Source organism: Gymnogyps californianus, chromosome 6 (assembly GCF_018139145.2).
Source record: "Gymnogyps californianus isolate 813 chromosome 6, ASM1813914v2, whole genome shotgun sequence".
NCBI classification, from domain to species: domain Eukaryota; kingdom Metazoa; phylum Chordata; class Aves; order Accipitriformes; family Cathartidae; genus Gymnogyps; species Gymnogyps californianus.
Window position 1 is genome coordinate 16,494,948 of NC_059476.1, and position 27,457 is coordinate 16,522,404.

Consider the following 27,457-nt stretch of genomic DNA (forward strand, 5'->3'; position numbering starts at 1 on the left):
GCGAAAGCAATGGATCAGAGCTCATCCTTGCCAGGCCCCTATATATGAGGAAAAAACAATCCTTTGCTGGAGCAAGGCAACACGCTGCTAGACATCATGATGTTGTGCTGAGCATCTCAGACCACAGACCTCAGCGACACGAGCCCGATCAACAAATTCTGTCTGTCCACCACGTACACACAGAGTAAAGGTGAACACTGCCAGGCCGGCGAGCAATGTTTCACACCGCTCCCCTGCCAGGGAAGGCTTCCCAAAGTGCTGTGCTGACCCCAGGCCCTGGCCCCAGCCCCTTCCCTCCCAGGAGATGCAGATGCTTCCCAAAACATTAAAGCTGGAGAGGTTTGTTGCTTGGACAGCCGAGGAGAGCATGTGTAAAATGCAACATACGCTCATGGCAACAGTTAGTGAGAAGAGTCCCAGCCCCAGTGCGGTGGTGCTGATTTAGCAAAACATTTCAGGGCATGCATAAATCTCAGTGGCTTCAAAGGGACGCTGCTGACCTGTGCCATGACCCGGGCCGCTGTCCTTACTGGAGCACCAGTGACTGACACCAGCTGGTATTACCCTGCGGTGCCACTACGGTGCCTGCGTATGCGGAGGGGGTGCACCGGGGATGCCGAGGCGCGTGGGTGCATGCACTGTGGGTGACACCAGCAGCCCCGTGTTTGGCCACAGGGGAAGTCGGGGACATGCAGCGTCCATCGTGAGTGGGATGATCTGCACGGGGAAGGTATCCACGCGAGCCGGGCTTTGCTGAGCAGCTCTCTGCAGAGGGCAGCGCCTGTGCGGTGGCTCCGGTCCAGCTCCGGCAAGGAGCGGCTCCCGCGTGGGCTGTGCTGCAAAGCCAGAGCCGCGGGACTCAGCCTCTGTGGGAAGGGGGATGCTGTGGGAACAAGGGGAGCTGGCCAAGGAAAAGAGGGGAGGGTAGGAGGGAGGGGGAATACAGCATCTGCCACCCACCCTGGAGCCTCTTCAGAGATTGAAACAAGTTAAAAGCAGCAGCTTTAATGGAAACACAAGTGAAATAACAAGCTGCAAACCCTGTGTGCCTGTCACCGCCCCCTCCCCACACTGTCCCTTTGTTCCTGCAACCTTGTTATCTGCAGGAAGGGGAGCCAACGCGAGGCTAAGGCATCGCCACCAGCTCCCCAGCATCCTGAAGTGCCCCGAGAGAGCCACAGCACCCGCTGTGCCCAGTGCCCTGTGGTCTGGCAGAGGCCGGGGTGGGCAGGGGGGTGCCCTGCAGCACACACCTGGGAGCAGCCAACTGTCTGCAAAGGGACCTGCTGTGTGGCTGACACATCTCCCCCGGCTCCTACTGACCGCTGGATGAGGGCTCGTCCCTCCAGCGAGTGTCTGGTTGGACACTGGGTGTTAAAACTGCACCTGCCTGGCTCACAGCCTCCGTGTCCCACTGACACCGGGAGCCAAGGCACCCAGCTGCACCCAGCCAGTGGCCCCATCGCTGCATGGCCTCCTGTTTCTCTCCATCCCTGCTTTTCACCACCTCCATGTCCTCTCCGCCCTGGTGCTCAGCAACCTTGTTCTCCTCCCTCCTTTCATGTTTTTGCTTCTGTCTCACCCTCTAGTAGTGGGAAATCCCTGCGAAACCCTCCACCAAAGCGTGTTTTCTTTTCAGCTCCCACGCTACCCTCCAGCCTGCACACCTACCTGCTTCACATTTGTGTCGCCCGGCTCATTTCCAGCATGTTCCTGATGCGCTGCAAATCAAAGGCACGGAGCCATCCCTTTCCCCGGGGCTGCACGGCCCCACCAGCCTCTCCCCGAACTCACCCTCAGCTCACTGCCCCACTGCTCTCCTGTTGCAGAGGGAAACCACTGCCCGTGGTAGAGCATCATCCCAGTGCTCACGGACCCAGCACGTCCCGGGGTGCCCGGCAAACCAGGGTACTGCAGCCCAGCAGCTCCAGAGCTTGGGGCAGAGCAAGCCAGGGGGTAGCGGTGGGGATTTGCTGGACCACACATGGCTCTACCTCTGGCAGACAGCAGCGTGCCACAGCGAGACCCTCCCATGCAGCCCCGTGATGGTTAGGACAAGGTCAATTCCCCCTCACCCCACCACGAACCCATGCACAGAGGGCCCTGCTGGGTGACGGTGCTGTGCTGTGCCGGGAGAGGTGCCAGGCTCCAGCCCTGTGCACGGGGAGGCCTTGCACCCTCCAGCACGCAGCATGTGCTCCCTGCCCAGCAGCTCACGCCCGAGAAGACACCCCGAACTCCATGCAGCAACACTCATCCAAGGTGTAAATGAAAAAGCAACTAGCTCTTCTGGCTCACCAGCCCTGAGCCCTGTGGGGAGCTGGCTGCAGCTCTCGTTAGCAGGCTCATCCCCTGGGTTTGTGGCACTGCTGAGCTCAGAGCTAATTGACTCCCAGGCTCTGAGGCTTTTAATTGCTAATAAGTGTGAAGCCAGCCCTGCCGGCCCTCCTGGATTCCTCCGAGGTGTGAATGAGGCTGAGCCAAGCTGAGAATTGCATCCCGGCTGTCCCAGATCTGGTGCAGGCTGGTGAGCCAAGGAGCGATGCTGCGGATCTGCGATGCTGCTCCTCAGCTTGCAGGTCCTGGGACAGCAACTCTAAAACCCTAGTGCCAGCTTTGGGAAGGGCTAAAGCAAACTCTCTCTGGCCTGAAGGATACTCTGAAACCGATGCTGAACCTTGCAAGACCCAGCTGAAGTTACTTGGTGAGATGCCCTGGCATGACCAAGGGTCCTTCAGGCTCCTTATGCTCAGCCCTAGCACTAAGACAGGCAAAACTCTTGCCCCAGCAAGCAGCTACATCTCATAGCCTGGCTTCCTGAAAGCACCTGGGAGCGACCACAGAGCTGGCGGTGGGATGCAAGGTGGGAGATGCATTGTGGGGTGAAAAGCATCAGCCCCCATTGGCAGCCAGGGTGGAGCCAGCCGGACATCTCAAATCCAGCCCAGCAGCTGGAAAAAGAGACATGATTTTACACAGGGATGGGAGGAAACAGCCCTGATAGGAGAAGGGTCCGACGGGAAAGGAGGGTGGGAAACGGAGCAGAGCGAGTGCGAGGCTGCGAGAGCGCCTGAGCATGGGAACCAAGCGCAGGGGCACACAGCAGGGAAAACCCAGCAGGCAGATAAAGAGACTCCATCCCATGTGGCACACATCAAAGCCAGGATAAAAACTGCTGGCAGGGCAGCAAAGCCCTGCCACAAGACTGGGCCCAAGCTGGGACTGCCCTTGCCCCAGTAATGTCACTCCTGAGAGGGTTTGGGAGAGCAGCATCCAGTCACAGCCATGCCACAAGGGACAGAGAGCTGCACCCCAGCCCATGGGGCTTCCCTCCACAGAGCAGCTTTTTGAAGAGCCCCCGGCACAAAACCACACCGCGAGTCTGGGGAAGCCTCTGCCTGCAGGCAGTTAGTACAGCTGCAGCCCCCTCCGGTCATAAAACACTGCCGCCCACGGACCTTGCCTGTGCTGGGGATCAACAGCTCCTCCTTGTTTTGGGGAGACAGAAATGAGTTGCCGGAGGCACATCTGGGTGCTCCTCCTGCCTTTCCCCAGTCCACGCATGCATGGAGCCTCAGAGGAGCAGCGAGCCCGGCAGCAGTACCCGACGACAACGCACAGACCAGGGAACCCCGGCCCCAAGCCCACGGGCGCCTGGGGGTCTCACACAGACCTTCAGCCTCCATATTAAAGCTCAAGTGATGGAGCAGCCCCGCATCCCTTTGCAAGCTGCCCCGAGGTTAATTATCTTAGAGGTTAACAATTTACCTCCTGTCTCTGCTCCAAGCACATCTCACTTCAAGTGGGGACACTGGCTCTGTGACCCCAAAAGCCCACAGCTGACTCTGCCCTGCAGATGTGCCTGAATAGCTGGGGGCTGCGTTACCTGCACGTCCACATCTCCTGCAACAGCCCGACTGAGCTGGGAAGGGGAGGCTGTGCGTCTCCCAGGAGGTAGCTACAGTCACAGGTGTTTTCATGAAGGCTGAGCATCTCACCGCCTTCGCACATGCTACGCCAGAGCACACAGCTCATGGGGATCCCTAAGAAAAAACATGCATGCCAGAAGCAGCTCCCCTCCACACGCCTCTCCCATGCTACACTCTTCCATTTAAAACTTAGCTCAAGCCCAGCCAGGATTGCAGTGGGGATTCCCGCTAAGGGAAGAGCCAGGCTGCGTCCGGGGAGAGGGGATGGGACCCTGCACCCTGGCCGGCTCAGGGGCATCGCTCCTCCCGGCTCCAAGGGAGCTGCTGGCCGGGGCTGGATCTGCCAACGTTGCAGCCAGCCTCCAGTGCGGCTGCTCGGGTGGCCCAGTGCTGCTCGGCACGGCTGCAGCTCGTGCTCTACGACCTGGGGAGAGGAGCCACCGAGGCTGATTACCCCTGCCAGTGCAGGCCTGGAGGGTTTATTTTTAACAGTTCTGATTGAAGCTGGTTTCCTGCTGACATTTACACTCCTTCATCATTATCGGCTCCCTGGCTTCCAACCGCCAAGATTAAAGGGAGGATGAAATCTCCCAAACAGTGGGGTCCTGGCTGCAAACCCCGCAGAAGGGGAGAGACCCATGCAGGCACAGATGAGCAGATATCAGCCGCCTCGGAGGGAGGTGGGTGGCCAGGGAGTCCCATCTCACAGCAGGGGCATCACAGGCTGGGACCCCACCGCAGGATGCAGCAGGAACTGTCTCAGGGCAGCCTGGGGAGGGATATGTGCCATCCATCGCTGGCACATGTGCAAGGACATGGCAGCACAGCTGGGCTACCGGTGCTGGTGCCCCCAGAGACACCCCTGCTCCTGGGAGTGCCCCAACTATGACCAGCTCCAGGTGTTGGTACCCTGAGCCATGGCTGCTGGCCTGGGCCAGCAGAAGGGCGAGCAGCCAACCTGCAGTTGCATGCATGTGCCCATGCCAGCACCCCTGAGCTCCAGGCGGGGGGCACAGGGCAGGGCTTAGACCCCCAGCGCGGTCCTCTGTGATGGGAGAGGCAAGTAGGGGCTGTGCAGCACAGCCTGACCCTCGTACTCCTTCCCACGCTACCATAAACCTTTATTTTCAAGGCAGGCAATGCAATGCGGAGCCGGTAGCAGGGCTCCCAGCGCAGCCAGAGCTAGGCGCTCAGATCTGAAAACCTCTTTTTTTTTTCCCTAAGAAACAGTCAAATTCCAACACGTGCGGGCTAAAAATACACCCCAGTCTGCCAGGGACTCTGCCCGCTCTTACATCTCTTGGATGATTCATATTTTGTCAGATCCCAGATCAGTTTCGACATTAAAAATACCAGGTTTGGGAGACAGGCACATCACGGGCCCAAGAAGGTGTCAGAGCCCCCCAGGAGGTGGCCGGAGACCCAACCATGGTGGGACATGTCCTGCTCCAGCCAGGACTGCGGCCTGGCCATGGTCCCTGCCATGGGCAATGGCTGTCCCTTGCCCCACGGAGGGGGAAAGCCCAGCAGCAGTCCTGGATGGGTACACGCCGCTCCGAGGCCAGACAACCAGCATCAACCCCGCTGCATCCCAGAGCAGCTCCAAAATGGGGCGGATGCATGCATGGGAGCTTGCCTCCAGCTTTTACCTAACTTAATTACCTTCACGGGTATGAAATCGCCAATAACTAATTAGACAGCCCCGTTCCTGCCTAATATGCCAAAAGCTGCCTCCTAATTAAATATTATAGGGATTTAAAAGCATTTCTGACAACATATTAGATATGAAAAATACTGCAAATTAGCCAGCTCCCCCTCTGAAATCCTGCCCAGGAACAATGCAGGGTCCTGGCTGGGCAGAAATCCGGGACATCTTTTCAAGTAAATTGGGAGAAAGGCCCATTCTTCTGGTGAAGAGGATTTTTTTCTGAGGGTTGGAGATTCCTGGAGCACAAAGGAGGCAGCCCAGAAACGCCTCTGCCGGTCCCGCCGCCCCCACGAGCCCCCATGAGCCCTGCAGCAAAGGCGGTTGGGATGTAAGAGGGCTCCCGGTTAGTTAAGTAAACATTAATGCAAATTGTTGGCGAGCCTGGAGATGAGATCCCAGGCACCGCGGCTTGGAGGGGAGCAGGCGCTTCCTCATATTATCAGCCCATCCACCCGCCGAGGGGGGAGCAGGAGCGGGGAGCTGCTCGGCGCCAGAAGAAAGGAGCTCCGAGAGCCAATTTTCATCCAACTGCAGTGCATTTGATGTCTTGTGAAGTCGAGTTCACACACGCTGTCTCGCCTCTGCCTCGCACGGGGAAGGGACCAGATCCTCCCTGCGCACACACAGCCCCAGCCCTGGCCGAGCACGCGAGCACCCCGCAGCACCCTGGGATCCAGCGTGGGCTGAGTGGTCCTCACTGCATTCCTCTAGCCAGAAGGCAGCTGGAGAGAAAAGGGCTTGGGTTTGGTCCCGTCCTCATGTGTTGGCTCTGAATGAGGCCAAAGCATGGCTGTCTTGCTTTGCCCTCTGCACAGAAAGCATCTGTGCCTCCATCCTCAACACCTGCTTGGTGTAAGAGCTGAACACAGCGCTGAGATGGAGCTGTGGGGACCACGGGATGGGGCACAGGAGGGCTGCAGCACCCCTCATCATAACCTGCAGGCAAGAGCCCAACCCAATGCAGCTTGTTAGCCGCTCCGCGGACAGGCTCTTCCCCTAAAAGCAAAGCAGAGAGCAGGCAGTTTGCAAGGGAAAAGGCTGGGAGCGAAGGCAGTGAACAACACCAGGTAATTGCCTGCAAACTTTACTCGGCTTGCAAGTGGGAGCCACAGCACAGGACTTTGAACAGGGCTGTTTCATGTGCCTGGTGCTCCTGCCGCTCTCTGCGCCTCCCATCAGACACCGGAGAGGGGATGAGGACAGAGGGAGCGTTTGAAATTCACACTTCAAAGTTGATACGCGAGTGGCCTGGCCTGTATTTGCTGCATGACTGGAAGCAAGTCAGGGAGTGGGAAGGTGAGCGGGAAGATGAGGGCTCATGCTCCCAGAGCCTTTAATGGTGGGATCAATCACCCACTCGGGGATGCTCTGCCATAATCGGCCCCTTCCTCGCTACAGCTCCCATGCTGCAGCTTGTACGCAGGGGTAACGCTGCCTGATGCTGGACCACCCTCGGACTAGGGGCTCTCCGCACGCTGCCTGGGAGCATCTCCCGTTGCGCCCATACACACTGCGGCACACGTGCTGCAACCCATTGCCCACCGCATCACGTCTACACACCCAGCAGCGTGCAGACACGCTGCACATGCGCGTGCTCTCTTAATCACTCCTTAATTCTCACTTTTGAGCCTTTGCCCCGGCAGTGTCATTTTTCACCCACCCTTGCACCAGCACACCTGGAAAAGCAGCACCCTGGGGAGCAGCAGAGGGGGGGACACGGCCCCTCCAGGAGACCAGCCCATCTTTTGGGGCCAGTGGAAAGACCAGTGCAATGCTCCTCACCCAGAAATGCTTCCTTGGGCACACAATTCAAGGAGCACTCTGGGGAGGTTAGGCAGGGATGAAGTCAGAAACTGGAGGCTGGGAGCAACTCTGCTACTACAGTGTGCAATTAAAATCAGTATCCAAACCATTCAAGCCAGACTGAAAGGGACAGTGGCAGTGCCAATGCCAAGGAACAGCATGAGACATCCATCTCCCCCCGCAGTGCTCACAAGCACCCCACACCTCCACCTTACCCCAGGAGACCCAGCAAGGGAGCCATGAAGGCGAGCGGCTCACGGGAATCCTCCCAGCCCCATGGCCACTACGGGGAGCCACGAATGGGGCAGGAGGTGGGGAGCAGTGCTGCCTGGGTGGCCCCTGGCTATGGCCCAGGCTGCGGCAGGTGATAAGCAAGGGCTGCTCTGCCTCCCAGGCACTCCTGTATCTTCAGAAATAACAGCACATCCTGCATCCCTGGAGTCCGGGACACCGGATTCAGACACGTTTTGGGGAAAGCAACACCTGATGTCGGTGCACGGCAGGTCTGGGCAGCCCCTTCCTGGGCAGGGGTGGTGCTGCCGGAGGACAGCGGGGGGCTCTGTGCAAGGGAGGAGGGTGCCTCATCCCGGCTGTGCTCCCTCCAGACCCTCACTGTCCCTGGGGTGGGCGCAGCGCCCCGGTGCCCCATCACCCAGCCCAGGGACGCAGATGTGTAACCCCAGATTGGGCCAGGCTCTGCACGCTAATGCCCTGGCTCTCCTGCTAATGCTCTCCCCGCAAAACACAGTGGGTTTGAGGGTCTAAGTACATCAAAGCTGGGCTTTGAACTGGCTTAAAGAGGCACCCTGATTTTAATCAGACTGCCCACGCTACCAACGACAAGATCCCCCCGAGCCATCCACACCCTCCCACGTGGCATCCCAGAGCCTCGCAAAGCGCAGCCGAAGCCCAGACCTGCCAGAGCTGGCGGACCCAGGGGCTCTCCAGGACAGGGTCTCACCTCCATAGCTCAGGGGACGGATGTGCTGAGTCCAGCTCCTAGCCAAAGGACAGCCCTAAACTGGGGAACAGACCCCCTTCCAGGGCTGCCACCTGCTTTCCAGGGACTCAGCAGCCTCATCACCCTTTTTCCAGGGATTAATCTGTCATAGGGCATAGGGACAGCGCGCATCAGTGGCCATAAAGCCAAGGACCGAGGACCGCTCTCCCTCCTCCAGCCCCTGGAGACCTCCCGAGCCCCCCAGCCCTGCCAGCTGAAAGGCTCTCCCAGGCTAAACCCCATCTGCTCGCTGGAGCCACGGCGTCTGCGGGGCTGGGCGATACCTGCCCATTCCCCGCCAAGGCACCGCAGGGCGGGCAGCCGACCCGCGGAGCTGGGACATCCCCACTCACCTCCACGACCCGCAGGCAGCTGCCTGAGCGAGCATCCCCCAGCTCACGGGTAGCTGCAGGCAGCGTGGGGCTGGGGAGGGAGGGCAGCTGCCCACCTCCCCCGGGGAAGGCAGAGGGCAGCCAGGAGGGGACAGGCGCCAGCCAGACCCACGCCGAGAGAGGAGCCGCCATGCACAAAGGCAGCCCGGTGCCGGCTGCACGCTGCTAAGGGCTGGCACGGTCAGCTGGCAGACGGGGCCCGACAGGAACGGGGTCCCACCGCCCGTTTTGCCCCCGGAGAAGAGGGTTTGCAGCAGCGCCCGCCCCGCCAGGCTGCAAACAGCCTCTCCCCCTCATTATTTTTTCACCGCAAGAACTATCTTATACCTTATCAATAATTCACAGGTACAAACGATAACGTTCGCTGTCATGGTCCGGGAGCCACATGTTCTCGGCGAGGGGGAAGGGGCCAGTTGCGATCGCTATTGTTAATGCCTGCAGAGTCGGGGGGCAGGGAGGCGGGGAGGATAAATATTTAACACTGTGTCTCCGAGCAAATGTCCATGACCGAGGGCTGAACATGGGTTTTACACAGAGCTGCTCCTGCCCTTGAGAGGGTGATTAGCATGTTAAAAGCCGTCAGAGCGGGGCTGATGGAAGGGCTCTGCCGGAGGGACCCCCCCAGCGCCCTGCCCGGGGGCCGGCGGGGATGCGAGGGGGCTTTTTGCTGCTGCGGGAACATGACGATCTCCATCCTGCCCAAATTTCCCCTTCTCCGAGCACAAAGGCTGCGCTCTCAGCCACCTGGCGAGGAGCATCCCCAACTCTGCCCGCTGCCGCATTGCAGGGGGGCACAGCAGACGGGGCACCTGGGGGTACCCCGGGGCTGGTGGGTGGCCAGGGCAGTTCATTGTGCAGAGGAATTACAAAGGGGACACAAAGAGCCACACACCGCATTTTGTGTGAGCTTCCTCTCCCTGGCCGCCCAGGCCTTTCTTTTGCTGTGTTGAGGGTGAGCTTTCCGTGTAAATCCCCAGGGCACAGAGGGAGAATAGGTGTCTTTGTGAAAGAGGCTAGGAAAAAAAAAAGGAAAAAAAAAAAAGAAGCAAAAGCACAAAACCCAGGCCCGGCAGTGGCAGGCTGCAAGGACAGGAGCACAAAGATTCCCAGAGCATGTAAAGACATTCCTACAACCGGGGGATCAGGGGTCGGCAGGCTGCGAGGGCACACGGGCGTTTGCATGCACCGCCCTGCTCACGAGGGCACCGACGGCTCCCCGCAGCATCCCACTGCTCTGCACGCGTTGTCCCCAAATGTGCAGCCAGGGTGGGACTTTCTCAGAGCCACATCCCCAGCTACTGCCAGCTTTCGCCTTCTCACTGTCCCAGGAACAATTTCAGGGGACCAGCAGCCAGGAAAACCCCACAGCCGGACAACCCGGGAGCGTTCCGTTTTGGCCTCGCTGTCACGGTCACTGCTGGCGTCTCTCTGCAAAGGGATGGGAACAGGAGAGGAGCAGATCCTGCCCAGCTCTGCGGAGATGGGGGCACTGGAGGAAGAGCAGTTGTGATGGGCAAGGGAGCAGCGTAGGGGAGAGATGGCATCTTCAACCACTGCTGCTATTTGCCCTGTGAACTCCGAGCCAGAGCCCTTGCAAACCTCAGCCAGCACCTAACCAGGCAAGGTACTTTGTAGCTCATAAAATTAAAGCAAAGCTGTCTTTCCCTTTTACCGTGCTAGTAAAATATAACTCCGCCTAAGACGGTCAGACAGGATTGCAGCGCAGGGGTCAGGAAGGCCGCGGCTGAGCATCCCCTGGGGAGAGCGTGGGAAGACCGGCGCCAGCAGATCTCCCTTGGCCCAGCTGAGAGCAGCAGGGGCAGCCTGAGAGCCCCCCCCCAGCAGCCCCTCGGCTGCGGCAGCCCCGTCCCCACCAGCAGACGTGCCTGCTCAGATGTCACCTCGCATCGTCCTGGATGGAGAAGAGCCTCTGCAGCCAGCTTTGCTCAGCCAGCCTCGCAGAGCAGGGATGCTCGGGGCTTTGCGAGCAATTAAGGTCCTGGCCTGGGATGGAAGCACTGGATTGATGTCCCCGATGCCCAGAGAGGGACAGCAGATGGGGTGCCATCCATCACCCAGAAGGGGACACTTTATCACTGGGATGCTTCCATGCACACAGCCCAGACGCAGAGCCCTCCCTGGGATTCCTGCTCCAACCCTGTCCCTTCCTATTTTCACCATCAGGGAGAGAAGTACGGTCTCCTTCACAACTTCAAAGGACATTCAATCCACCTCTTCCCAGCTGAGTGTTCAATGGTTAACTGCTCTCCGTGGTGAAAAAAACAAATTTATTTCTAGTCTGAATTTGTCTGGTTTCAGCCTCCAGCTATTGAATGATTTTATGCTTTTTCTCTTTTTCTTTTCTATTTCTTTTTTTACAGAATTAATGAGGTGCCTACAATTAGGCTTCTCCCCATGCAGGTATGCAAAGACGGGGATCAAATCCCCTCCTAACCTCCTCTTGCATACACTAAATAGGCTGAGCTTTTTAATTCTTTTCACTGGAAGGCAGGTTTTCCAGACCTCCAATTATCCTGCACTTCCTCTCTGAGCAATTTCTAATTTCCCAACATCTCTCTAAACCACGGGCCCCAAAGCAGAAACGATGCTCAGCGGAGGCCTCCCTGCTGCCCCCCAAAACAGTGACTGCCCCCCAGCCCCTGATACCCAGAGCTGCTCTGCTCATCCATCGCCCCCCCAAGCTGCAGCACTGGAAGCCCGCATCCCAAAGCAGGCTGCCACGATGGCTGCAAAGTCCTTTTCAGTGTAACCACATCCCCAGACGCTGTTCCCCGTCTTGTAGCTGTGACCTACATTTTTTTTTTCCCCAGCTGCATGACCTTGCACGAGGATGTTTTCCAGTGCAGGTGTTTCAGGCGGAGCATCCCGCCAGACCGGCAGCCCACCGGCAGCACCAGCCCTGCTCCTTTCACCTATCAGTTCGTGTTTTCTTCCAAACCGAGCTCCGTGACGGTGCAGGTGGCTTCTTCCCCGGCCACATCACTTACACCGCCCAGCTCACTGCACACCCTCGGCTGGCACGGGGCAGAAGGAGGAGGCAACAAGAGGCGGGAGGCTGGCAAAAGTCAATATTGCCACTGAAGATCCCAGGACCACTGCAGCTCTGCAGAGATGGTGAACATCGGTTCATCATCATCAGACCCCTGCTGCACCCTGCCAGAAAGGCGACCGCTGCATTTCCCCCGGGAAGTCTACTAGTGAAGCACATTGTCAGAAATGCTACACTGATTTTTGCAGAATATTAATGTTTTCATCGCAATATCCTCCAGGCAAGAGTAAAATGACTTGCAGAAGTCTCGGTATATCATGTCAGCACAGTCGCTACTTATCAACCCAATTTGTCAGCTCATCAAAAAAAATGATATCAGGTTTGTTTGACGAGAGAAATTTTCCATGTGGATTGGCATTAATTATCCTTTAATTCCTCCCTGATTGCCGCCTGTATCATTATTGTAGCGGGGATTGGTTTCAAGCTGGAGGCAGAGCAGCCGGCTGCTACCCGAGCGGAGGCGTCGCGGGGATGTTCTATCATCGCTCACCGCACCTCAGCCCAACCAGTGCCGCGGGGGTTAACAACCTCGCCGTCATTCTTGAGGTGGCAAAGTGACTGATGCATAGAAAGTGTCACATCCCTCCCTGCACAGCCCAGGTCCTGGCCAGGGGCAGTTGCTAAGAGACAAGACAGGGATGAAGGGAGTGAAGAAGGATGGGGGAGAAGGAGGATACGCTTTGCTGGACCCCGCTGAAGCCAGATCCTGCCCCAGGGAGCGAGGGGCTTGCAAAGGCTCCTGGCATCAACACGGGTCCCACGCTCCGTGGAGCAACTCCTGGACCACAAAACCATGTACAGGGCTGAAGGGGGATGGGAGGAGCCCAGCCGAGAAGGGCCCGCAGTGGCAGTGGGAGCTGGCAGTGCTGGGCTCCTGCCATCGGCACTGCATGCACAAGCTCCCGGTGGGGTGGCGGCGAGGCCCTTCCAGCTTCGTGCCTTCAGTTCCCCGAGGCACAGAAGCATGCCCCGGGGGCAGATGCAGCAATAGGCAGAGGGGCAGGCAGCCCTGGCAGCACACCAGCCGTGCCCCCAGCCCACCGCAGCCAGTGCCCGGCACAGGCTGACCCTCCAGCTTGTCACCCACGTGGCTTCACCTGTCCCCACCGTGCCGGGGCACCTCCTGCCCCGAGGAGCAGGCTCAGACCACGGCGGGGACCTCGCGCTACCCGGGCGAAGAGCCAGGTTTGTGCAACCTCCCCTGCCGGGGATGGGGACCTGCCTGCCCGTGAGCCCCTTTCCTCAGGCAAGAGGCAGCCCTGGCCACGGGGCACGGGCTGGGGTGGCCTCCAGAGAAGCCAATATTTGCTTTCTCTCCGGTTAACCCTCGGGCTGAGGAATGCGGGGTCACCACCTGCGCGGCTCCCCGGGGAGGCGGTTGTGTGCAGTGGGACGCGGGGACGTCCCCTTTTGGCCACACTATTTATTTTCTCAATATTTGTGGAAGGAAACGAGAGCCGGGGGGGAATGTGGGGCCAAGGATGGGCCGGGAGGGCTGGCAGACGGAGCGTCAGCCGAGGGTCAGCAGGTGAGGGAGGCCGGCCAGCACTTCCCAACCGCCCCACGTGCCCCCCTGCCACCCTGCCCGGACCCTCCTCAGCCCCCACCTTCTGCTGCAGCCCTTCTGGATCGGGAGCGCTGCTGTGGCTCTCCTCTCCTGTGCCTTGCCTCATCCCCCAGCTCGGCCATCTGCTTGGATGCAGCCAGACACGCCGGAGCAAACCACTGCCTTCACAAAAAGCCATTGCAGAGTGAGTGGGCTCCTTCCCGCTGGGAACAGGGCTTTTCCAGCTTTCAATAGCAAAAGGTACCGCTCGCTCCCATTAAACCTGATGGGCTCTTCTGCAGCCTGCTCCCCTAAGCAGCTTAAATCCCCCACGAAATGATGAGCCGTCTGACAGCACTGGTGATATTCCTAGCAGCCAGCCGGCTCGCAGCTCATGTCCCACTCCCACTCTCAGCCATTAATAAAACTCGAAAGCAATGACCCTCCCCACGACCTTGCGGTCCCCACCAGCGACACCGCTCCCCAGCAGTCCTTCGCTCCTGCACCCTTCATCTCACTGGGGACTGACATGCTTCCAAGCTAGGCACTGCCATCGGACAGGCTGCGAACACGCAGCCCTGGCACCATGTAGCAGGTCTGGAGGAGAAATCTGGCCATCAGTGGGAGGCACAGCTCTTGGAGAGCCGGGGAGGGCTGTCACTGTGTCTCTAATCCCTACAGGTCTGGGAAATGCAACTGGCAGGGCCATGCAGGCAATTCAGCTCCTGTCTCTGGGACTCAGTTTTCCATCTGTAAATATGAAAAAATACGCTGGTGTCTGCAGCGGTGGGGGGTTGGACTGAGCGAGCGCCCCGAGGTACCCTAGAGGGGGAGGGTGTCAAAGACTAAATATTATCATTCCTCACATTGCAACCAAGACCGCTGAGCAGAAACTGCCGCTCCAGCAGTGCTGCCGTGGCGGGCTGTATTTGCACTGTCAGCTAACACTGGAGCTGAGGCACCTCCGAAAGCCGGACTCGCACACAGCAGTTGTCCCCAGCCCCACGTCCCCAGAGCCTGCAGCGTGTGGAGGGGGGAGAGCGGAGCCTGCTGCACGCCATGCTCTGGGCCAGCCAGGGCGGGTGCCTCCTGCGGTGCATCTGCCTGCTCGCCCTGGGCATGGCGCAGAGGCAGCCAGCAGCCCGGGAGCCTCAGGACACCCCGGTCCCACGGGCACATGCTCGGAGCAGCTGCCCTGCCGCAGGAGAGCCAGGCAGCCACCCGCTGTAGCATCCCGGCTCCCAGCCCCGAGCTGTTTGCCAGTGGCCCCCGCCTGGGGTTGGGGTTGTGGGGGTGTTTCCCAGTCCGGGATGCCCATCTGGAACCCATTAGGCACCTTTAATCCCCCTCATCCATTTCAGTGCTGTCTGAGCTCCCCCCCACCAACACACACAAACGCTGCCATTCAAGCAGTTAATTTAAACAAATTCTGCCCAGCTACCACGTCGAGAAGCGATGAAAAAGCCAAACGAAGCAGCTCAAAGCCAAGGGGGGAGTAAAAAAAAAAAAAAAAAAAAAAAGAAAGAAAGAAAAGAAAAGAAAGAAAACCACTCGGCACGGCGGGGCTGATACCCAGAAAGACCAGCTGCATCCTCCCATCCCAGCCAGCCCCAGTCCTCCCCTCTCGCAGGCAATCAGATACCATGCGGGCTGCGTAATTGGATGGCAAAGGATAGAGAGAGACATCTTAAAGCTTGGGTCTAATCTCATTAACACCCGGCTGTGGGGATGCTGTGAAATCGTAGGATGCAGGAATGAGCAACACGCTGCGCCCGTGGGGAAGAGAACAAGCGAGCCGGAGCAGGATGGCAACGCCGGGAGGTGGAAATGCCTCCGGTCAGAGAGCAAGGGCTGGAAACGCCGCCAAGTCCTGGGAATGCAGCCAACCCCCCTGCTTGCTCCTTGCTTGCTTGCTCCCGTTTACCCCACAAGCACAGATCTCCGCCCCCCCCACTACACTGCCCCGACTTCGTCCCTATGTTTAGTAATTAGTAGCGCCGGCGGTAATTGCCGGGCAGTAATAGCCTGGCTGTGCAATGGAGAGGAGCTGCAATGGAGCATCCCTGGGGTGAAACCCTGATGCCAGGTACCTGTGCCCTGACCCCACACCCTGTGCCACGCCTGCACCAGCACGGCACACACCGATTTTGCATTTCCACCATGCTTGCCGCGGACCGGCACGTACCCAGCAAAACGCGCGGCCGCGCGTTTTGCTGGGTACGTGCCGGTCCGCGGCAAGCGGGATCGCCAGCCCCCCGGGCAAACGTCCCAAAAGTGTCCCGTGATGGGGTCGACCCCCAACCCGCATCCCCAGGCCCCCGTTGCCGAGGCGATCCGCAAGCCCGCGTCGCGTAGCGACGGGCCAACGGCGGCCCCTGGGAAAAAGCATCCTAGCCCAGGGGTAAGGGAGGGGGGATGAAGCGCCCACCCACCTGTGGGGCTCGGAGCTGGACAAAAGCCCCTTTGAACGCTGTATCAGGGATGGGAAAGTGGGGCGGGGGGGACGCAGGGCCAGGACTCCTGGGTCCCTTTCCCTGTTCTGCCATGGGAGGGGTCTGGGGATGGAGGACTTCCCAGCTCTGGGATGAGAGGCACTTTTTGGGAGCTTTTCCTGTGCTTTCCACATTTAATACTCTGTCCATGCAATGGGGCTAACACCCCTCACTCCTCCTCTGCAGGATCACAAAATTACCATTTCCCAAACACTCAAGAGGATGGTTGAGCTCTTCCCACCTGCACCTCCTGGAGAAACCTCCCTCCTCCAGCCACAGGGCCTGGGAAAAAGTCTGAGTGACTTTATTTCTCTCCAAGCAGCTCTGCCCCAAACGCCATCCCCCATCGGAGGGACGGCGAGGGCCAGGCGGGGAGAAGGGGGGGGCAAGGAAACCGTTTTAAACCATCCCTGCCGTTTCCTGCCTCCCGGTTTATAGAAAACAAGACAGCAAGACTTCTTTGGTTACCAACAGCTCCCTTGAGAGCGGTAAAAATTAATCCAGCTTTTCCTGTCCTGAAGGGCAATACAGACACAAATGGGGACCGAAGCCTCCAGGGACAAAAGGCGATGCAACAACCACGGAGGGGCCAGGGGAGGCAGCCGGTAAGACCCCCTAATCCATATGCTGCTTAGCTCTGGCAGAGCGGTGGGGGTCCCAACCACAGACGTCTGCGTCTCACTGGTTAAGTGAGGATAAGCCTGAGATGATAATTAATTTAACACAGATGAGAATCTGGGAAATGAATCCCCACCTCCCCAAACCCACCCCCAACACGCTGCTGGCTGGGTTTCTTCGCACATGGATACCGATCGGCACGCACAGGGAAACGGGCTCTCCAAACCAGGACGCCCCCAGCCCATCCCTGCAGGCAGGGGACAGCTTCCCCTTGGCAATGCCTACAAGCCCTGCGACACCAGGAAACACCCTGGGTGTAAGAAGGGGCATCTTCCCCACTCACACTCACATGTTTGGTCTTTATGGCACTTTAGCACGGGGAAAATTACCCACCTACTGCAGTGGATAAAGCACCCCGGTGCCCCAGGCAGCCTGCTTGGGCAAGAAGCCGGTGCCCACTGAGCCGAGCTGCTGGTGCCTGGGCTGCAGGCTGTGTGGTCCAGCACTGATGCCGACAGCACCACAGGCCCCTCGGGAGCAGCAGAGAAGGGACGCAGCACAGGCACCCTTGCAGGCAGCTGTCGGAAGCAGCGCTGGAAACTGCCGATGGCTTGTTTTCACGGCAGTCCCAGCAGGAGAGACAAGGGGGTCCAGCACCCACCCGCAGGAGAATCAACGAGCAAATGCAGATTAATTACCTGGCTCTGCATGTTAACACATCTGTGGGATACACGTACAGGGGTACCAAGTTATAACTCACCCTAAAATCGCTGCATAAGACTTTTTTTCTTCCACATCTTGGAAGTCAAATTACCAAAGGCTAATTCTGCTCACGATTCCTTAATATTGCTTTGAACCTTTCTGCTATCTGAGCTGTGAAAACAGGAGGAAGGAAATGCCTTTATTCTGCTCTCAAAATGTATGGACAAAGGGATCGGCTCCTCCAAGTGCTCTTTTAACTCTTTCAGGGGACCAAAGGTGGCCAGGGGGTGAATGTGGCACAATGCAGCCAATGAGCTGTGAGGCGGGGAGGGAATAAATAATTCCCCTGTGTTTTAATAGCTGTGTAATTAGCACTGCTGCCCAGCATTAGGAAGACTTGATTTTCCATCGCTTTTTACCCGTGGGTTGCAAATTCCCATTTGCTGGTGCAGCAGGGATCGCCGAGGAGCTGGGCAGGGATGCGCCGCACAATGCCATGTGGAGGGGGGCACTTTGCCGAAAGGGGCAGGGAGCTGGAAGCTGCACCTCACTACAGACCCAGACCCCTTTGCTTTAATAATGTTACAAAAGCCAAATCCAAGGCTGCACCCAAAACAAGACCGGGGGTGCACCCGGCAGAGCCGGTGGCTTGAGGAGGGACCCCCGGGAGCAGGGCTCGACCCCATGCATTGCCAGGGAAACCTTGGAAGCAGCTCAACCCCCAGAAAGCTGGAGCCAGCCGCAGGTCAGGAGCACAACGGGGTGCACGGAGGGAGGGGGCAGATTATCTCCAGGCAGCCGGCTGGCAATGCCCGCTCCTGGCAGCCCTGGCTTGCCGGCGGGATAATGGCACAGAACAGAGCTGGGGGCCAAGGCACTGCTGTGCAGGGTCTGCACCATCAGCCCGGTGGGAGGGGGCCCAGGCTGGTGGGAAGCAAAGGGGGAGGCTGCTCAGCGGCAGGTCAGGGCATGGCAGCGACCCTCACTCCGGCACTCCTGTGCCTCCGCAGGCTGTGAGTCAGGTCCCAACAAGCTTATGGAAGCGCTTAAATATAAAAAGGTCTTAAACAAGTGTTTAATTCGTGAGGCTTTGAGGCTTGGCTGTACTCAGGATCCCCCAGGGAGTCTTTTTGGGGCCCCAAAAAAAACCCGAGGTCTGTGGCACATTAACGACGGAGGAAGAAGGGGGAAAGCAAACAGGCAGCGAGCAGCTCCCTGCACAACGGTGCTGCTTCCCAGCAGGGACACCCAGCACAAAAACCAAAAACCCAGAGATGTCCTTGCTCTGCCTGTAAGGATGTTGTCCCCACAGGGACAGCAGCGCGAGGGCATGCAAACCTGCTTCGGCTTGGCCCCACTGCAGCCCCCCGACCCTGGGGGTGCCAGCCCCAGCCCCTCGCCGCCTGCCAGCCCGCTGGGGAGGGGGCTGGCTGCCTGCCTGCCTGGCAGCATCTTTTCCTAGGTAACCTCCCCACCTATTAGTGGCACATTTGTTTCCCCGCGTTTCCTTAGAGCTGTCACGAGCCACACTGACTCTTTGTTCCCGGGGGCTGCAGCGAGGCCTCCCTTCCCCCTCCCCGTCCCCCCGGCTGGTGGGGGGGGTCTTGCAGTCCGCAGACCCTGCAGTCCCCAGACCCTGCAGTCCCCCCCCAGCTACCAGGGTAAACACGCTCCCCCTCCTTATTGGTATTCGGGGGGACACGTCCCAGTCCAGCCCCCCCAGCCCTGCTCTGTCCCCGACAGAAGGGGCTTTGTCGGGGAGTGTGAGGGGGTACGGCACCCAGAGTCAAGGGGACAACGGCCGAAATGTGGGCACGGCAACAGCAAGGACACTTGGCCCTCGCCCCACAAGAGGAGGGGGATGCTGCCAGAGGGGGGAGCTGGGACAGAAATGCAAGATGCTGGGGAAGGGGAAGCAGGGAGGTTTGCTCCGGGGGGAACGGCTCTCTGCTCCAACCTTGGCACTTTGCTCTTGGACCGCGGACCTCTGCGCAGGGACACCAGGACATACACATCGGTGCAAAGAGCAAAGCAGTAAAGGGGCACACGCCCGGGGAGCCAAAGCAACCCTGCTTCAGCACGGAAAGATGAAAACACAACACTGTGCCCGCAGGCCCCTTCCTACGCAGCGGCTGCAGGCTGCCAGGCGCACGCCGAGCTCACCGGCTGCAGAACGAGCACAAAACCTCGCTGGAGGTAGCAAACCTCAGCCAAAGCCCCAACAGGCGTGGCCGTGGGAGGATGGGGTGGGTGTCTGGCACAGGAGAGCCGGCACGCAGCTAGAGCCAGCCCAACACCGCGGCAGGGTTTCCAGGGAGCCAATATGCAGGCAGGCACTGAAAATCCCCCGCCAGATCGAAACCGGGGCTCAGGCAGGCGAGTCCCCCCAGCTGGGAGGGGAGCAGAGCTGCAGCACCCATATGCCCCGGCAAGCATCCCTCCTGCACCCACACCTCCCAGCGGGCACCAGCACGGCCACCTGCCACGGGGGCACAGGACCACTCCTCTACCCAGCCGCCACCGAGCACATGGTTTTTGTCCCGACGTTTCTCCATCTCTCCCTTTCCTATCCGGGGGTTTTCCCGGTGCAGTGCCAAGAGGAACGGTCACTGGTACAGTCTCGCAAGCAACACCTCCCACGCGCAGCCAGCCCCATCCGAGCAGGGCCTGTTTTGTTATTCTTTTCTCCGACAGCTCCTTTTTCACTTGTCACCCTGTTTTGCTACTACTCAGCTCACAGCTTCCTCCCGCGTGGTTGTGGTCCTCTCCTTCTTGAAGGATGTAATTTGCATTTTCTCAAGTTATTTAGCACCGCTCCATTTTTCTCTGCCTGCTTTTCTAAAGGCAATTAGGGCTGGGTTTGGCCAGATGCAGGGATGGTGCGAGGAACCTGCCCCAAAGCTTGCCGGAATGTAACCGCTCCTGCCTGGGCAGCACACCCAGCTGCAGTGCTCTCTGCGACTCAGCTCAAAACTCCCTCATCACCCAGATCTTTAAATACTCCTGGTCCAGAGGGGGTCTGGATCTGCCCCTGGTCCCTGCCTCAGCTCCCAGACAGAAGTAAGTGTAGAGCACCGCTACTCCTCTGCAGGCTCCAGCTGCAGGAGGAGTCTCACAGGAGCGTGACAATCCCCCCAGCTCCTACAGCATTTCACATGTCCCCGGCTCAGAAAGCCACCAGTCCTGATTGAGATGTTAATGCTGTTTCCAGGGAGCCCCTGCCCTTACAGATGGGAGAGCAGCACCGCCGGCGCTGCCCCCTGGGCTTGGCTGCCAGCTCAGGCTCGGCACTGTCTCCTCCACCATTTTTGCTGGCATGAGTCCTACAGGAACCGATGGGCTGTGGCCCATGTCCTAAATCTTCCTTGTTCTGGAGACAGGACCTTTTTCCCCTACTCTCTGCTCATCCTCCCTCGGCTCCCACTCTGCCGAGCACGGAGCGGCTGCTGCGCCTTTCAGCGAGGGAAACCTCTGGGCAGCTGCTCCTGGGGGGATACATCCAGCCAGGATTGCTGCTCCCCTGCGGGAGCATCTCCCCAGAGCTCCCCGCAGCTGAGCACCCACCGCTCCTCTCTTCCCTCACGCCAGCTCGGCTTTCCCTTGGAGAAAACCATTTATTTATAGCCAGCCTGGCTGCCTTTAGCACATTTCGACAGCCCACGTCTTTGCCTCCCTGACGATGCGCCCGCAGCGTTTCTGTTCTCACCCTGCTGCTACGGCCATCCCAGCCTCCTCTCTCCTCCTCGCATCCCCCACCCAGCACCCCCAAAGGGGCTTAAAAATGGCTTCAGGAGGAGGTTTTAAGGGAAGGTGGGGAGAGAGGGGAGACAAGGCTACAAAACTCCTCTCCCATTCTTCCCTCATTTCTCCCAAGGGAGCAGAGAGAAACTCAAGGGCTTGGGTCCCCCTTCCCAAGGGAAAAAACAGCTCCTGCCAGCTCGGGAGAGATGCTGAAGTGAGGTCTGCCAGCACCTGGCTCCCGGCATGCTGCAGGGCTGCACCGGGGCACCGGTGCTGAGCCAAGATGTGCATGGCTGCGGGGCACCGGGGACCAGCGCTGGGCAGTGCAATAGCAGAGGTCACCTTCTTGCCTGGGTAATCCTCGATGGAAGGAAAGATCCATTTTTTATCAGCTCTCCACCTCACAGGAGACGAGCTCTTCCCCAGCCAGCTGTGGGGGGGACCCCGGCCCCCCCCAAGCCCACGATGCTTTGTTCTTCCGTCCAGTGCTGACAGTTTAATTAAACCCAGTTTGAGATGGGGTCGCTAGGGTCAGGCGCTCTCCAGTGAAACCTCAGATCAGCACCATTTCCAGCCACCGGGACTGCTTAATGAGCTATCCGCTCATTGCGGCGGATATAAATAAGGGAGGCCATGCGGAGAGTCCTCCCGCCTCCCGGCCCCGCTGCCGAGGCACTGGCACAGCCCCCCCACCATCTCAGACCGAGACGGGCTCCGGGCAGGCGTCAGCTCAATATTCCCAAATACCGAGGGGAAAACATTCCTCTCCAGGCGTCTCACCTCCCCCACGCCCTCATTTGAGGTTTGCTTTCCGCTGGCCCTTTCCTGCCATTCCCCAGTTTATTTAAGCCCTGATGGATCAGGTTTAACTCCAACCCTTTCCATTATCCCGATGCACAAATGCTCTTTATAGCCGAGATCCGAGTAACTAATTGCAGCTTGAGCTGGGCTGGGAGACCACAAAGCACCACCAACATGGATTAGGCTTTGACACTCAGACCCAGGAGGCGGACAAAGAGCTCTCCATCCCGACCCAAGCCCGAGGTCCTCCTCTCTGTGCTTGTGAGATATTTCCATGAGGCTCAAGGTACAGTAGAAAACTGCTCTATAGATATCACACACCCCACATTCAACAGACTTCCCTTAACCTGCTGCCATGTTACTGAAGATGCATCAAGACTAAGGCTAGAAGAGGCTGGAGCACCCAGGCCAGAACCCAGGTACCCATCTAAGCAACCCCCACCGGTTCCTGCATCCACCCCTGGCTTTCTGCCTCAGCTGCCACCCACTGCCAGACCTGGCAGCCTCATTTCCCAACTAAACAGATCTCAGCCCGACTCGTTCAGCCCGTTTCTGCTAATTCAAGACCTCCCAGTATCAAGGTGCGAGGACATGAGCGCCTAGCAGGTACCCCAGGAGCTTGAGGAGCACGTCATGGGTGGCCGCAGTGGGCAGGGCATGGGGAAGCCTGCACAGGCACTGCTTGCTGGAAATGGTCTGGAGACCAGGATCTGCAAGAGCACGGTGCTGGTAAGAGCCCTCTCTTCCTGTCCCATCCCATCCCATCCTGACCAGCACAGGTCCCAGCCTGCCTCTGGGGCAGGGAGGGGGCACCGAGCCGCGGGGCCACCCCAGATCCATTTCAGCAGTTAAATAAGTGCAAAGCCTGGCAGAGAGGCTCCGATTTCAGTTTAAGGCAAGCTAATTTCAATTTAGCTTAAACCTGTTCCCCACTGACTCATATCCATGTAGCCTGAGCCAGGTTTGCAGCAATTTAAGAGCGCCCTTATGACCTCCCACACTGGCCGGACTAGCACCAGTCCAGGTCCCACCTCCTGCTAAGCCAGCGTGACGGTGTGTCTAGACAAGCTCTGCCCTGGGCACCCCCCTGCTCTGCTGTCCCCCCCAAACCATCCTTGGGCATCTCAGCAATGGGCAGTCATAAGGAGAGGGAGCAGCAGGTCCTCCAGCGTGCAGGGCTTTGCTGCCCAAACACAGCACCCGAGGCTCTTCCAGGGCAGCGGCTCCTGATGTGCTCCCTGGGCAGACCCCAGCACTCCATCCCTGCCCTCACTAACGCAGGCAGCACGTGAGGTAACGTGCTGCAGAGAGGATGGCAGGCAGCTCACCACATCCCCCTTCCCTGATCCCACAGCTCCTTGCACGGACCCTCTGCTCCAAGTGTGCGTGAAAGTTCCCCAAAACACGGCACCACCTGTAGCTGAGGGGCTGCAAAATCTGAGCCCGCACACGCAGCCCCAGGTTGCACAAGAAAAGCTCTGGGTGCTGGTGTCCAGGCAGAGTTTGTCACGGCAGAGATGGCCAGAAAACAGCTTCAAGGCAGGGCAGGAGAGAATAGGTTCAAAACAACCACCACATCGCGGGAAGCAACAGGCAGAGGCTGAAATGCACCTGAACATGGGGTGGCTGTAAGGAGCATCTCACATATCCCTCCTCACCCACGGCAGTACGTACAGCCCCGTGCACACCGTGCGAGGGTGGGTACAGCCCCGTGCACACCGTGGCACAGCCCCAGCTCCACGCGAGCCTGGGGGCTGTGGAGGGGCACACCGCACAGCCTGCCTGGGAGGCTGCCCTTCTGCATCTCCCCAATGAATTGTTGGGGTTTGCTTTTTGAAAGAGCCTGGTATTAAAATCTAGAGAAGATTAAAAGGGAAACATTAATGTTTGTAAAATAATTCTCTCGACCGTGTTTTTGTTATGCAATGGGCGGCTGGAGGAGGATGGGCCCTTGCTGGCGCCACGATATGGCACAGCTGAGCTCAACAAATGCCATTTGATAATTAATTGAACGCCTGTGCTATCAGCTGCCATTACCTAGGCCCATCTTTGGCACAGGTCCACCATTTCACACATCCCACGCTGGCAACCCACACGCCGTTTTAACCCTTCATTACACCGCCTCCGGCTGGACTCCGGGACTGACTCCCTGGCACTGTCAGAAGAAACCGGCGTCACCGCTGACCAAAACAGCTCAGCCACAGCCTGCCTGCGCAGGCAGGGCTGCCTGGCCCCGACACAGTCATGCCTGTCCTGGCAGTGTCTCAGCCCATTCAGTTATTTCATTCACTCCTACCCTGCCCTGGCAGGGACCTGGCATCCTCATTTCATAGCTGAGAAACGGAGATACAAGATGCAGTAAGCAGAGAGCTCGTGTCCCGGCCACAACTGCCCTGCGCCTATGCACTGCAGATCAGCCAAAGAGTGTAAGCATCTTCTCCGAGCGATGGAGAGCACCCAGCCCCAGTTTGGCATGCACCCTCTCCTCTTCACAGCCCACTTCCCCATGTATGCGGTGCCTGACATTGCTGAGAGCCTGTAAATGCTTTGTTAAGAGGATTTCCTGAAGTTTGAAAAATGCTACCGTTGCCCAAGCAAAGCAGCCCCAGGCAAGGGAAAGCCAACATGGAAAAGAGAGTATTTATCAAACCCCAGCAGCCCTTCCCTGGCAGCCTGCTGCTGCATGGAGGGAAGAGGGGTCTGCAGAGCTGGGGCTTGCACAACAGGAGACGGTCCCTGGGGGTGTTTCTGCGGGTGCAGAGGGACAGGCAGGGACAGGGACAGGCAGGGCTGTGCGGGGAGGGGGCAGCAGGCACAAGGGGCTGGATCTGCCCCAGGCAGGGCTTTCCGCTCCTTCCCCCGGCTGCCCCGGACACCAGCAGAAAGGCAGCTCTGGAGTGGGGCCGTGGGGCTCTCCAGGCCCTGCAGAGGTCTCCGGGTAGGATGCGACCCCCTGGGGCTATCCTCTTTTGCCCTCCCTTAATGACAACCCAGTCTAGGGGGTAAGGGCACCCCGCTCCAGAGCCTGTGATCCACACCCAGAGAGGAGGCTGTGGGGCTCACAGCACCTCTGCAACTGGTGCTGTGCAGGTACAGCCCAGCTCGGCGACGCCAGCCCCAGCCCCAGCCCAAACTGCCAGCAGCTCCTTCCACATCCCTGTGCACTGCAAGGATGTTTAACGCAGTCTTTAACAGCACCAGTCTCAGGTCTTCTGCAAGGCAAAGCTGATTCCCTGCCATGCTGCATGCTCGGGTTGCTCAGAAACAGGGTGCGTTCTCCTGCCACACACCGGGCACTCACTGGGACAAGACATCAGCAACTACCAGCACAACCTCCCAGAAGCAGCACCCTCCTGGGACGTCAGTGCCCCTCCAAACCCCATGGCAGCCCCGAGCAGCCCCACAAGCAAGCCTGCGCCACAGCTGGGCAGGGAAGCCCCGCTTGCACAGAGGGTACTTACAGCCGCGACAGTGCCTGGTTGTTCTGGAAGAGGAGCTCGGGCAGGGTGTGCAGCTGGTTGCGGTTCAGCCGTCTGCAGGGAAGGAGGAAAGGGTCAGGGTTTCAGGGGCAAAGCAATCACCCTGCCTGCAACCCAGCTGGCAGCTCCGGGCACAGCTGGGGCACTTCGGCTCACTCAGAGGAGCCATCAGAGCAGAGCATCCCACCTGGCAAGGACACCCCTGTTCCACTCACGGCACTCCCAGGCGGGGGCAACCAACGGGGCATTAATAGACTTACTCACAATGTTGTAATTACATGCAGACAGGACTCCAAGCTGTTAACTGCTGATTGCTGCTTAACTGCTCTGTTAACCTGCTGCTCGCTCAGCTCCTCATATTTCCTCGAGCAGCTCAGGATTTTTAAACTGCTGAGCTATTTTATTGAGTATTGGACTGGAACTTACGGCTCCCTCGCAAACACACAGGACACAGCTGATAACAGTGAGAGTGATTTGTGTTTAACCTGCTCCTCACCTCAAAAGCATCAGAAAGGACTTTAAGATCTATAGAAACAGAAATAGGTTTGCTTCCCACACTGTAAAATACCGCCACCGCTCAGCAGAGAAGCTGTTTGAAGTCAGGCAGCACTGATACATCATGGTTTAAGGCAAAAAGGAAAGGATGCTCTTTGCGACTAAACCCGGCAGCCCCTCGCCAACCCGCCTCCGCGCCCGGGCACTCACAGCCGCTCCAGCTCCTTCATGTCATCAAACGCCCCACGCTCCACCGTGCTGATCTGGTTTTCCATCAGCTGCCTGTGGAGAGAAGGGGTCAGCTTTCTGGAAAGGTGGTCCCCAGCACCCCCGTCTCACCAGCAGTGTCCCCAGTGCTCCTCCAGACCGAGGGCCACCTCGCTTCCACCATCCCCTCAACACAACCTGGCCTCTTTCTCCCCAGTCCCTCCTGGATGGAAGCCCACCATGCTCAGCCCAAGGTGGATGCCCTCCAGCCCCGCTGGCAGATGCCCAACAAAGGGCTCAGCATAATCTCTACCAGCCCCAGGAGGGGCCACAAGCTGAGCACGGTGCCTGCCGAGGTCGAGGCAGCCAGCCCTTTGCCAGGAACTCACAGGACACGGAGCTGCTTCAGCCCAGCAAAGTCATTCTTGTTGATCCGTGTGATGTTGTTGCCATTGAGCTCCCTGTGGAGAGAAGAGGCAGAGATCAGCAAGGAAGCACTCAGGAGGTGGCCAGGCACTGGGGCTCCCCAGTAGCTCCCCAAAAAGGGCAGACAGGGCCCAAAGGACAGCAGTGGCTGCTGCATTTCTGTGCCCCTCGCCAGGAATGGCAGGGCTGGCTGCTGGCTCCAGAGAGGACACTCATTCTCAATGGCCAGCAGCACTGGGCACACAGAAGTCTGGCTGGCCAGGAGTGTATAAGCTGGCATCTTTCATGGACCATAAAGCAGCAACAGGCAGGGGCTGCCCGGCTTCCCCATCTCCCTGTCCCCACGCTGGATGCCCCCCTTGGGACAGAAGCCCCAGAGCCCTCAGCAATGCAATAAGCAGCCCAGCGACGCCACCAGCCACCTGGCTGGATGCATATCACCCCACTCTGGAAATGCAGCAACACCTGGCAGGGTCATCCCAAACACACAGAGTGGCTTAGAGAGGGCAGGGGTAATAAGAAAGCAAACAACTGTCCCCCAGAAAAGCAGGATCCCTCCAAATACCCAGCTGCAGGTCACCTACATGCATTACGACTGGTTCGGTACGCAGCCATCTCACACCTTCTGCCTGGAGAACAAGCCACACTTCAAATCTCACCTGCCAAGAGATGCTTGCACAGGACAAGCTGCTTCTCCTGGCATTGCTCTCTCATGCAAAAGCCCTGGGTGAGCGTAGCGACAGACACTCCAGCCAGAAGGGAGATGCTGTCCTGGCTTGCTCGCCTCGCTGGTGGAAATAAGGGGAGAGGGCAGCCCGTGGGGTGCCTACACTCACCCCAAGGCTGCTGTCCTGCCCAGGCTCTGCTCAGCACCAGGGCAAGGTGTGCCCCACTGCTGGACCCACACGTGGCAGGGACTCTGCTCCCTGCCTGCCGGCTACACCTCTCCGGCTCTCCCCCGCCATGCTCTCCAGCGTGCCCCTGCTAGGATTATCCTGCTTTAAAATACGTTGAGCCGGGAGCTGCAGAGATTTGCGCCTCGCAGTTT

The 27,457-nt window shown here is 58.7% G+C and overlaps 1 protein-coding gene across 1 annotated transcript in view; it reads right to left on the minus strand.

Moving 5' to 3' along the window:
- Positions 1-26,426, minus strand: part of SLIT1 (slit guidance ligand 1) — a 50,497-nt gene extending 24,071 nt beyond the window's left edge. The window contains 3 exon segments of the mRNA XM_050898665.1: positions 25,264-25,335; positions 25,987-26,058; positions 26,373-26,426. Coding sequence (XP_050754622.1) covers positions 25,264-25,335; positions 25,987-26,051 — 137 coding nt within the window. The 5' untranslated portion in view covers positions 26,052-26,058; positions 26,373-26,426.
- Positions 26,427-27,457: the final 1,031 nt, after the last annotated feature.